Source organism: Oreochromis aureus, linkage group 20, assembly GCF_013358895.1.
Source record: "Oreochromis aureus strain Israel breed Guangdong linkage group 20, ZZ_aureus, whole genome shotgun sequence".
In the NCBI taxonomy this organism is placed as follows: Eukaryota; Metazoa; Chordata; class Actinopteri; order Cichliformes; family Cichlidae; genus Oreochromis; species Oreochromis aureus.
The window spans coordinates 27,493,270-27,505,016 of record NC_052961.1 but is presented as its reverse complement, the minus strand read 5'-3'; the positions used below and the strand labels follow the sequence as shown (position 1 = coordinate 27,505,016).

Sequence of the window (11,747 nt, the reverse complement as noted above, 5' to 3'; positions counted from 1 at the left end):
TCTGTTCAAAGATGGTCGCTCACAATGGCCATTCACATCTGTGTTCTCTGTCCAAAATGTGAACATTGGCATCTTGACAGGGCAAGACTTAGACCACAGGTGTCAAACTCCAGGCCTCGAGGGCCGGTGTCCTGCAGGTTTTAGAGTTGTCCTTGATCCAACACAGCTGATTTAATGGCTAAATGACCTCCTCAACATGTTTTGAAGTTCTCCAGAGGCCTGTTAATGAACTAATCATTTAATTCAGGTGTGTTGACCCAGGGTGAGATCTAAAACCTGCAGGACACCGGCCCTTGAGGCCTGGAGTTTGACACCCCTGACTTAGACTAAGTCTTAGAAAACCACATCTAACGAAAAACAACAAGCAGAAGAGATTTGTGTGGGCCAAGAAACACAAGAAATGGACATTAGACCAGTGGAAATCTGTGCATCGGCCTGATGAGTCCAAATTTGATAGCTCTGGTTCCACCCGCCATGTCTTTGTGCAACACAGAAACGGTGAACAGTTGGTCTCTACATGCATGGTTCCCACAGTGAAGCATGGAGGAGGAGGTGTGGGGGTGCTTTGTTGGTGGCACTGTTGGGGATTTATTCAAAATTAAAGGCACACTGAACCATTATATGTACCACAGCATCCTGCAGCGGTATGCCACCCCATCCATTTTGTGTTTAGTTGGACCATCATTTATTTTTCAACAGGACAATGACCCCAAACACACCTCCAGGCTCTGTAAGGGCTATTTGACCAAGAAGGAGAGTGATGGAGTGCTGTGCCAGATCGCCTGGCCTCCTCAGTCACCTGATCTAAACCCAATCGAGATGGTTTGGGATGAGAAGACCCCCAAAGTGAAGGCAAAAGGGCCAATAGGTGCACAGCATCTCTGGGAACTCCTTCAAGACTGTTGGAAAACCATTTCAGGTGACAACCTCATGAGGCTCATCGAGAGAATGCCAAGAGTGTGCAAAGCAGCAATCAAAGCAAAGGGTGGCTATTTTGAAGAATCTAAAATATAAAACATGTTTTGAGTTATTTTCCACTTTTTTGTTTACTACATAATTCTAAATATGTTCATTCATAGTTTTGATGCCTTCAATAAGAATCTGCAATGTAAATAGTCATGAAAACAAAGAAAAAGTATTTAATGAGAAGATGTGTCCAAGCTTTTGACTGGTAGTGTATAAGTTATCAAAATATATATATTTAATTCATAAAATGTGAAAATGTGAAAATCAATCGGTGCAAGCCTCTTTGTGGTCCACGAGGGGGCAGCAGCACTTTCGCGCTGCAACAAATGAAGCAGTAGAAGAAGAATTTGGCCAGGCTACTGTTCCCGTTGTTTATATTGCAAAATGTGAAACTGAAGTTGTGTGGGCTGGAGGTGGAGACGAACTGAAAAGGTTTCAGGAATGAGAGCTGCAGCGCTGTAGTCCGCCAGGAAATGGACGAGATAAGGTGAGCAGCTTAATTCGTGCATTTAACTGTAAAAGTTACTTTTTCTTTCTCTCTCTGTTAGTCACAGAGTAACATTACTCTGTAACATTACATTTTATCTGCGTCGTGATAAAATGTAACGAGACAGCTGGTACATGTACACCTTAATTATCTCGTTATAACCGGAAACACCCATTAAAATCAATAAAGGTGTTATTTATTGTTATTTATAACTGTGAGCCTTCATCTGACAAGCTTTATATGGAGTCTGAGCTAATGTAGAGGCTTAATGGTTCAACAAGTCTTCTGTATGTGGAGGACTGAACCTGGCACGGACGACTGTAACCTCTGTAGACATATGAATGAAGTCATATTTATGCAAGCCAAATAAAACAAAAATAAACGACCAGAGGAACAAAACAGGAAAGACACGTTAATGCTTACAACGTATTTTGCATTCAGTATTTTTAGTTGCTCCAACTAAGGATGGCCTTCCTGTGTGTGGCATGATTCATGTTCAGTGCTAAATTTCTAGTTTTGCAATCCTCAACTGTAGAAATTATTGGTAAGTCACGATGATCAACAGTCTAAAGGATGGTGTTTCTAGATTTGGCAGTTTCCCATCCAGTGGAGTAATTTCACATGGCTGGGAAATATCTGTCTTTGTATTAACTGCTTAAGCACCTATCGAGGCAGTAACAATAAGAACTTCTGCATTTTTATTTGTATATTTTTAACTGGGACAATGTTAGTACATGTACTTAAATATAAAATATTTCTTCAGCACATTTCAAGATAAACTCAAATGCAAATCTAAAAAAAATTTAGCTGCATTTTGAAAGCGACCCTCGAGTTTACAGATCTCAAGCTCAGAGGGAGAGACTTCCACTGCTGCAAAAGCTCTGCCTTAGTTTTCAGCCTGGTATGATGCGCAACCAGTTGGCCCTGATGACATGACCTCAGGGCCCTGCTGCATGAATGTAAACTGAAACGTAAAAGGAGAAAAGGTAAACAGACATATTAAAGAGAAACATGATAAAACCACCTCAGTGTTGGCAATCCCGGTTATCGATCAACCACCTTTTTAACTGATATTTAAAATATTGTATTTATTCTGTGTAGTTTGGTTTCTATTTACCCTAATAGTAATGCAATGACTAAAAGGTGGAGGATCCAAATTATGTGAAATTTTATAAATAAGACAAATATTCATGTGTTAAACAAGATTTTCAAAGCCAAGTAAGGTGTGCTTCTGTAAAATTCAACAGTAGTGATAACAATAATGCCATTTTATTAAAGATTTCCAATCTTGTTATATAAAGACTGTAGTTTTAAAGTATTAAAGCCAGACTGTGACCGTGTAGTAATACAATAATTAATATCAATTAATAAATCATGGAAGTTTGGTAGAACATTTCAGTTTCATTATTACTGTATGCATATCATCAGTATCATCAGCAAAGAGTATTAGCTCTAGAGCAAACCAACCAATATCACGACAAAGCATGTTATAGACACGCCGGTCCACTGTGTCCATTTCAAATGTTTTTCTTCAAAATGTGAAAAGCACAAGCATGCACAAGTTGCAGTACCCACAGTGGGAGATAATACAAGTTGTTACTAAGCAAGGAAGGTAGGAAGTGTACTTCATACCAGGGTCCTTAATTGCTAGAAACTATTAGGCTAGGCTATTAAGTAACTATTAAGTAACTATTAATACTAGGCTATTAGGAAACTATTAAGATAGGCAGATAATGTGTACATGTAAATGTGTTAGTAATGTCTGCGTTAGCACTTTCCTGTCATCATTTTCATGTTGGCTTGCAATGAAATGTCTCCCTGTGCTGGTACTGCAACTTAGCATCTGTGCATCTGTGTCCATTTCTTGTTTGGAGAGGCAAAGCTTGAAATAGACACGGTAGACCAGCATATCTAATACACATTTTGACGTGCTACTAGTTTGCAACAAGCAGATTGAAAATCCATAATATATCAAAAAGAAAAAAAGAGGTTCTAGAAATGAGCCTTGAGGAACGCCTACAGGTAAACAAAGAGCTTGATTGTTGATTATATAGTCTAGTCTTCTCATATGAGAAGTTTTCATATTTTTATCCAGCGACTGTTGCTCCACACAGCTTACAACGTGTCATATTTTTCTTGAGATCAAATGCTAAATGTGTCAATATGTCTACTCTTCTATTCCTCTCAAACAGTTACATTTTGCTGTGTTTTCATGTGAAACAGTGACCATGGGAGCTAACTCTGCTGTTTTCCAGGGGCAGATCGAATGTGCATGTCTGACCTTATTACACACAGAGATTACTTCTGATTGGATAACTTTCATACTCATCCCACCTTTCTAACAACCTAATTAGTTCTGATTGGATCTCGTCTCTCCAGAATATTTTCATCTCATTTTTATTCATTGATGAAAGTGTCAGTACATTTCATCATCATTTTTTTCCTCGTGCATTAGTTTTTATTTAGTTATCACCTTGTTTTAATCACCAAATAAAAGACTGTTGATGAAAACTATAATGACAATTATTGGTCAATGGAATTATCACTGCAGTTCAGAAGACATGATTCAATCCAACAAAGGACATCAGAGGATGATTAACACTATCAAATGCTTTGCAAAGACTGAAAACACAAGCTCCCTTTGTGTAATTAGGCTCTTAACTTTTGTAAAGTTTGCTGTATCACTGGAGTGACTGGTTCAAAAACCAAACTGCACTGGGTGCAAAGCTGAATAAGTGCTGTTTAAAGAAGTGACAAACTGATAAGCTGCCAGTTTTTCAGCCACCTTAGAAAGAACAGGCAGAACGCCTACAATTGTCAAGAACTCGAGGTTCGCCATTTTTGTGTATGAGTGTAAATTGATCATAATTTACCAGTGAGCACACCTTAGGAGGACACTGTATGTGATGTGGGGTGTGTTTGTCGTCTCCTAGGGTCCATTTTTATAGACCTCTAAAGGATTTGCTGAGGAAAGCTGCCGCAAACATATTTATTTTATGATTCAGTTGTAAGATGCTTGCAAAAATGTGGCCTCTGATAAGAAAACCTTTGATATTTCGTAGGAGGAAATGCACAAGTAGACACAGCTTTCACTGTGACACCGAGCAATCATTAATGTTGTTATCGAAACCAGCGACACATTCAAATGTTTGCTGCCATAAATGTCTGTTATGTTTGTCTTCCTTTGTGTGATGTTTTCTGCATTTGAATGTGCAGCATGTAACAGCCTGATGGATCCCGGCTTATTTAGAGTTTCGCTTTTTATCAGTGAGCAGTGTTTGTTTTTTTTATTTAAGTTGAGTGACCAGAATGAATATGATCGTCTGCAGTTATATAAAATTTGTTTACTTTTTCAGTCCTCTGTTGGGCAACCAGCCACAACATGGCTCAGACCTTCCGTCTCCGAACCTGAGGCCGAGACACCAGGAACTGATCCCGACACCATGTGGACCGGTGAGATACTGACGCTGCCGTGCCGGGAAGCGAAGCGCATGTTTTCATTCCTGTCGTGCTTTGATTGTGATTTTTTTTTTTTTTTGTGGCTTTCGCAGATTGTTTCACATTCTTTGTCCTTTCCATCCTGCTGCAGATAAAGCCCTGGTCGGAGCTGCCGCGCCTGCTGCAGGGCTATTTCTGCTTCGCCATACTGTCTCTGCTGGCGCTGCTTGGCCTCACCGTGTTCAGCCTCTACAAGCAGCACACGGACACGGACGTGTCCGATGAGGACAACTTCACTGTGTCGCTGATCCAGCTAGTTGGAATAGGTGAGTTCGTTGAGAGCAAGGAAAAAAAAAGACATTTGCAGCGTTCATCACCGCCCCCACCGCCTCCTTTTAAAAAGCAGAAGTTCTTTTGTTGCAATCATATGATGAAAACTTCAGTGGAAGGAGCCGGTTCCAGTGGGTAATGTGTTCAGTGATGATTTGTGTCAACTGAGCTAGCTTTATTTCCTCATAGCTCAGGTTTACAGCATTTCCCATAAAAATGACTTGAGCTGCACTCTCTACCTGCCCTGTAGAGATTTGAGGAAATGGTGACTTTTGCTTAAAGCAGCTTTTGAAGTGTCATTTCCAACAAACACTGGGATGCTGTGTAAAACCGAAATAAATGCAAAATGCAATGATTAGCAAATAAATTGTGGAGCTTAGTGTAGCGTAAATGTTACCTCTGAGGAGATGTTTGATGAACAGAGTAGCAAAGTAACTGATTTTGTTCATGATCATTAACATTTTTTACACAGAGAGCTTCATTAAAAGCTTTGTATCGTATACTTATATCCTTAAGCTATATGATTGAGACATATAGTGCAAATACTTCATCTTTATTCAAAGCACTCGTCTTGCATGTGAGCTCTGCCTGTTGTCTGCCCCCTGCAGTGTTCTGCATCTACTACATCACCCGCGGCGTGCTGCAGGAGAACCGACAGGAGCTGGTGGCGTTCGTGCTCAGCGTGCTGGTGGTGATGATTCGATCGGTGGTCAACTTCTCCGTGCTGGGGACGAAAGGCCAACAGGAGCTGCTGGTGAGGAGTTTGGAGGGAATCGTGAATATTTCTTGTGCAAAAAGCAAATAGAACTTTGACTGATTTGGATTTACAAAACAAAACCAGAGAATATAATAATGTTAATATGAGCAAATATTTGAGACAATGTAAAAAAAACATGGTAAAACATCATTAGCGTGACAGAAGTATATTAAACATCAAGATATTCTATAAGTCCTGCGTGACTGACTGATGGCTGCAAAAATGGCACCATTTTTGTAGTTTTCGCTCTGTACACCACCTCAGTGGATTTTAAATCAAACAGTCAACATGCCTGTGATTGAAGTGCAGACTTCATTCAGATTTCTTTTCACAAAATATTTCATTAACTGTAAGAAATTACAGCCAGTTTTATACAGTTTTCTATTTTAAGAGGCCCAGCAGTGACTGGAAAAACAAACATAATTTGAGATATGTATGTTTTATGTCTTTTGACTTCCTTAAGTCTAGAAGAGCATCACCAAATGCTGCGTTTCCTCCATTGACATGCTCTTCCCGGTCTTCACTGCATGTCCCCTCCCATTGCTAGTTGATGTGACTTTCTTTGCCTTCAGTTTTGTTTTCAGTAACCGAAAACGTGCTCACAGAGAGCTGTTCCAGCTGAGCACGGAACAGCTAATGATGGCCTCCTTCCGCTCCTATCAACTACGGCTGTGCGATATGATGAAATATATTGGATGACGATATGGAAACATCTGTCACTTAAAATTATACATTATACGTTTGTTTCGTGGTGTCGCAAAATACACAGAGAATACCAGTATAGCCAGTAAAAGTGAGGCAGAACATGTTAGCTCCAAACAGAAGGACCAGTCAAAACAAATCGAGGACCTTATTTCTAAACAAGGGGCTACCTCTGTAGCATGGACACGGTTTGGTTATGAAAGTCTACACGGACCAGAAAACTGTACTATGCTAATTATGCCGCAAACCGGCCCCCAGCACAGACTCAAACATGACAAACCTCGTCTACTAGCTACGCAAGAATCACGTGAAAGAGTATGGAGAGAGCTTACGGACGAGAAGCAGAAAATAGCCATCAGCTGCTCAAAATAAACCTTAGACTCAAACGGTAGAACAGGCTTTTCCCCGCAGCAGTTTCATGCATTGGTCAAAACACTCGGCTCCAGGAACACGACCCCCAGCTGAAAACACTTCACACAAGTGGAGTTGCCAGAGATTCACAGAATTTACAGAAAAAGCATTATTTTGTGATATAAATCGTTATTGGGATGAGAAATGTCTTTTATCGGAATATGAGATTTTGGTCATATCAACATATCTTCAGGCCTCATATTGACAGATTTCCAGTGAAATGTACCAAACACATGTTAAACACTTGGAATGAACTGCAGAGCTTTTATCTGCTCAGTTTAATTTTCCAGGTAGTTTTGACTCCTTCAATTAAAGCTGAAAGTCTGCACTTCAAACATGTTTGATAGGTTGATTTAAAATCCACTGCCATGGTGTACAAAAGAAAAAGGAAATCAAATTTGTGCCATCATCCAAAATACTTGTGTATGCGTCAGCTCTGAATAGTGTCATCTTTGCTTCCTGCTGCTGCTGTTAAGACACGAAAGGAAACAAAATAAACGAAAAAGGAAAACCCAAAGGAAACATGTCAGCAGGCATCGTGAATGATTACTTCATGTTTAGATGATTCTTAGTTCCACCACTTGATGTCACTGTGACTGTATGTGTCAGCCACTTCTGGGTATGAGCATAGATCTGTGTGCGTGCACGTGTGCATGTGTGTGTAGTTTTAGTGAATGTTGAGACTACATGTTGATGGTTATAGCTGTGTGTTGGTGTTTGCAGAACATACATAAAAGCAAAGGTGGTAAACCTGTTATAACTCCACCAGTGTTCTATTTAAAAGCATGCAAAGCCCCAACAAGAGCAGTTCATATCACGCACAGTCTACTGTACATGCAGCTGAGTGTTGAGTTACTGAATAATGCCACATTTCTGCAAACTGAACCGTTTTTTTTACTGGCGGGTGACTGATATGACTGATAGGAGAATAATTTGATGTAATAACTGCAGAGCCTTTAATTTTTCACCGTGCACAAATCTGAAGCACAAACTGAGTGAGCAGCGGCGATCTGTTTGTGTGGCAGGTGCGTTTTGTGTGCATCGTAACCCTGGGCGTCGTGCACATCTTTTGCACCACACTCCTCATCCGGAGACCAAACATGATGGCGTTCCGCGTGGGCGGAGCCTTGGAGTGCCTTCAGGAGCAGTATTTCCTGCTAAACCTCTGTTTCTCCATGGTGACCTTTGACCTGCAGGCTCAGGTACACACACGTTCCCCTTTTGTATTTTACAGTAGTAATTTTTGGCATTTCACACGTGCAGCATGTGCTCCTGCATGTGCTCCTCGTCAGATGCTTTTTTTCCTAGGTGTTCAGCGTCCTGCAGTGAGGCGAGTTTGTTTTTAACAGAGCTGATGAGCGGCTTCGTGATGTTGTGCTGTTGGTGTGACCTTTTCAGTTGTGCCTGTGCGTCCTGATCTTAACAACGAGCCTGGCCACGGCTGGTGCCAACAACATAATCGTGGGTGTCGGAGTGTTCTGGGCCATCCTGACTACAGTTGTGGGCGCTGTTGCGGTGAGACCTTTTTATACATCCTTTGGTCACACCAGAGAGTCACAAGCGACAATAAACCAAAAAAAAAAAAGAAACATAGATGCACTTTAAACAGTCACAAGCTCAAGAGCAGCCAATTGTAACCACTTGTTTTTGTTTTTTAGGTTTTAAAGGAAAAGAAAGTTTTGGTTTGGATCTTTATGGTGCAGAATGTTCCTCAGGTGGCATTCTTTGTGTATCTGATGTACACGGTAGGCTGAGATTTCCCTCATTTATTCAAATATTTTATTTAACTACACATTTTGTTGTTCCGTTTGTGTGAGTGTGCTTTATGAAGTGAGTCTTCCTAATAATAATCCTGCATAAATGGCTTAGGAATGACTGTCACATAACTTGTGCTTCAAATATGACCGAACGGTGCCTTTGTTGGGGGATCAATACACATTTTATTATATCTGTGAGAATTTATCATAGTGTGACTCAGTGATGAGTTTTTTGGGACAACGTGGAAAATGGAGATAAAATGTAGGTAAAACCAAATCTCATGAACTTTATTTACAATATACCAGGAAAGTTTGGACCTGGACAACAAAAGTCTGGAAAAGTAAGTAGCACTAAAAAGAAACAGCTGGAGGAACATTTTGAAACTCATTAGGTTCATTTTCAACAGGTCAGTAACTTGATTGGGTATAAAAAGAACATCTTAGAGAGGCAGTGTTTCAGGTGACATCTTATACAGTTTTTCTGTCACTAGGAAACGTGAAAAGTCACTCAAAGCACATTTTTCCTTAATATTTCACAGTGAGTCCTGCACAGCAACACAATGGTTTTTATTCCAAGACTTCAAATCCGTTTATTTGTGCTGTAAATTTGGGCATTTGTTCATCGGGGAGTGACTTAGGTGCAGTAATAAATGCAGTTGGTGTAGCACTTAAATAGTTACTTTCCAGTGTTTTTCAGTATTGCCAGTAAACCCCCCCAAAAAGGCAAAACAAGCAGCATTTCAGTTCACTTTCTGACACGATCGCTGCTCAACCAGATCCGCTTCATTAAAGCACATCCTCACATCACAGGGGCGCTGGCCTCTGTGATGTGAGGATGGCGCCGCATGTTGGCGTTCTCTTCTTTGGGTGAGCCGTGCGCTCAGATACAGGCGCCTGCGGGGAAACAATGATTTTGCTTTAATCGCAGGTGGGAGAGAAATGGTTCCAGGACACTACGTACACGGTGGAGGCAGCTGCTGTAACCGGGGCTTTGATTTCACTGGTGATCAAAGTGGTTTTATTCTGGGGCCTCATCAGACTGGTACACAGCTTTGGACAAGGCCTGAGAGAGAGAAGTGAGTTTACTGCTTCAGTCCTTTAAGAGTCACTTTGAGCACAACACAAAACACACACTGCATCTGGAGAACACCGAGTTAGCAGTTTCTGTTTGTTCCTAAATATCCTGAATTTGTTTGCTTGTGATGTTGATTGTAAGAAACCTGAGTTTTCCTGAATTTGCCAACCTTGAGCATCAGGATACTGAAACCTTGTGTTTTTATTGTTCTTCACAGTGTTTGCACACAACAAGTGATAAAACATCAGGACCAAGGAAACAGCTGCACGCTGTGGGCTTAACGCACCGTGATGCTGACAGCGGGGCTCACATTAAGTCTGCCAAAATCATCACTCAGCATGTTTTTTTATATTTCCATGTTCTGTATACTGTAAGAATGTTAATGTGTTTCTGGCTTCAACAGTGTCCCTGTTTACAGAATTTAAATGAATTCTGAGGCTTTATTTGCATCTGATATAATCAGTCTGTAACTGGATGCGTGCATGCATCATGATGTGCGATGTGACTCTCTGTATTTAAAGACCTCACTATCCAGGTTGTGCCAACACTTCTATAGTAGTGCATTAGCGTACTAGCTAAGCACGGCTCACTGACGCTGTACGCTCTGCCACTCTCTGTGGCTTTAGTCAGACTGCGACTGAAATATTTTCCTTTGAATGTCGTCACGCAGGTAGATCAGTCTGGCTGATGCGATCGTATCCTGACAACATCTGCTTTCCCTCAAGGAGATGGTTTATCTGGGTATGCGCCGCATGTTTATACCGTGTGCAAATCGAGTCTTGGAGTACATTTAAATACCACTAGACGGAAATATTTCCCTTTGAATGTCGTCACGCCGGTAGATCGTTCTGGTATCCTGTCAACATGTGTTTGTAAACTAGCTTTATAAAATCGTTTTTACACCAATATGCATTTTAACACCTAAACCGAGTTTTGTCGCGTTGCCAACATCCTCCACTTTAAAAAAAATTGATTTCTTCCTGTAAATTGTATTCACGGTTATATTGACTGATTTAAGTTTGCTTTTTAAAATCAGAAATGTTTAAATTAACTCGTGCAGTCGACCACCACGACTAGCCGTGTTTTTATTGACATATTTTTTAAACTCTCTGCTGCACTTTAATGCACTCCTGTTTTTTTCATTCAAAGTTCTTAATAAAGTATTTTAACAAAAACTTTTTGATTTTCCCATCTTTTTGGGACATGCAGCTCTGTGCAAGTCTTGATCCACTCTTCTTCACATAGCAAAATTGGTATGGCCCGGATCTGGCCCACACAATGTGCTTACACATGGCCCACGTACGGCAAAGAATGACGGCCCTTTGGTGGCCCAGATCTGGTTTGCCAGAGGTGGCCCACACATAGGCCAGCACAAGGCCAGTTGCAGACACACTGGTGGTCCTGTACTGGCCCAGAACAGTTTCAGCTCTGGCCCCAGATGTCAGCCTAATGTGTACCTTAATCAAGCCATGTGATAATATAGCTTGATTATTATGCTGGAACATAATAGTGCAAAAGAAACATGACGAAACTCTGGCCTGATTCTTTTATAGCGCTTTTCTACTCTCCCAATTACTCATAGTGCTCTGTACAACATGCCACATTCACCCACTTTCTCTAAACTGAGTGCTTTCTAACTACATTCATACACATTCACACTCTTGACATGCAGACTGGAGGAGCCAGGGATCGAACCACTAACCCTCTGATCAGTAGGTGACCTGATCTACCTCCTGATCTACAGCCACCCGGTGACAAACGTGAGTAAACCCTCACTAGGTTTTGGATAAAGTGTACACTCACAAACCTGCATTTGAAACGTTG

General features: G+C 40.9%; 1 protein-coding gene across 1 annotated transcript; it reads left to right on the top strand.

Annotated features, from left to right (window-relative positions):
- Nucleotides 1–1,312: 1,312 nt before the first annotated feature.
- On the top strand, nucleotides 1,313–11,098 carry LOC116324489. Its single transcript, XM_031745091.2, has 9 exons — nucleotides 1,313–1,453; nucleotides 4,810–4,906; nucleotides 5,043–5,217; nucleotides 5,830–5,975; nucleotides 8,117–8,293; nucleotides 8,490–8,606; nucleotides 8,750–8,836; nucleotides 9,777–9,924; nucleotides 10,141–11,098. The coding sequence occupies exons 1-9, from the start codon at nucleotides 1,440–1,442 to the stop codon at nucleotides 10,158–10,160; spliced, it is 981 nt and encodes a 326-aa protein (XP_031600951.1). The 5' UTR covers nucleotides 1,313–1,439; the 3' UTR covers nucleotides 10,161–11,098.
- Nucleotides 11,099–11,747: the final 649 nt, after the last annotated feature.

Bases quoted from the DNA above. Each gene is read 5' to 3' on its own strand.
- LOC116324489 (XM_031745091.2), top strand. The intron at 8,607-8,749 runs GTGAGACCTTTT...TTTGTTTTTTAG, and splicing joins CAGTTGTGGGCGCTGTTGCG to GTTTTAAAGGAAAAGAAAGT. The intron at 8,837-9,776 runs GTAGGCTGAGAT...CTTTAATCGCAG, and splicing joins TTGTGTATCTGATGTACACG to GTGGGAGAGAAATGGTTCCA.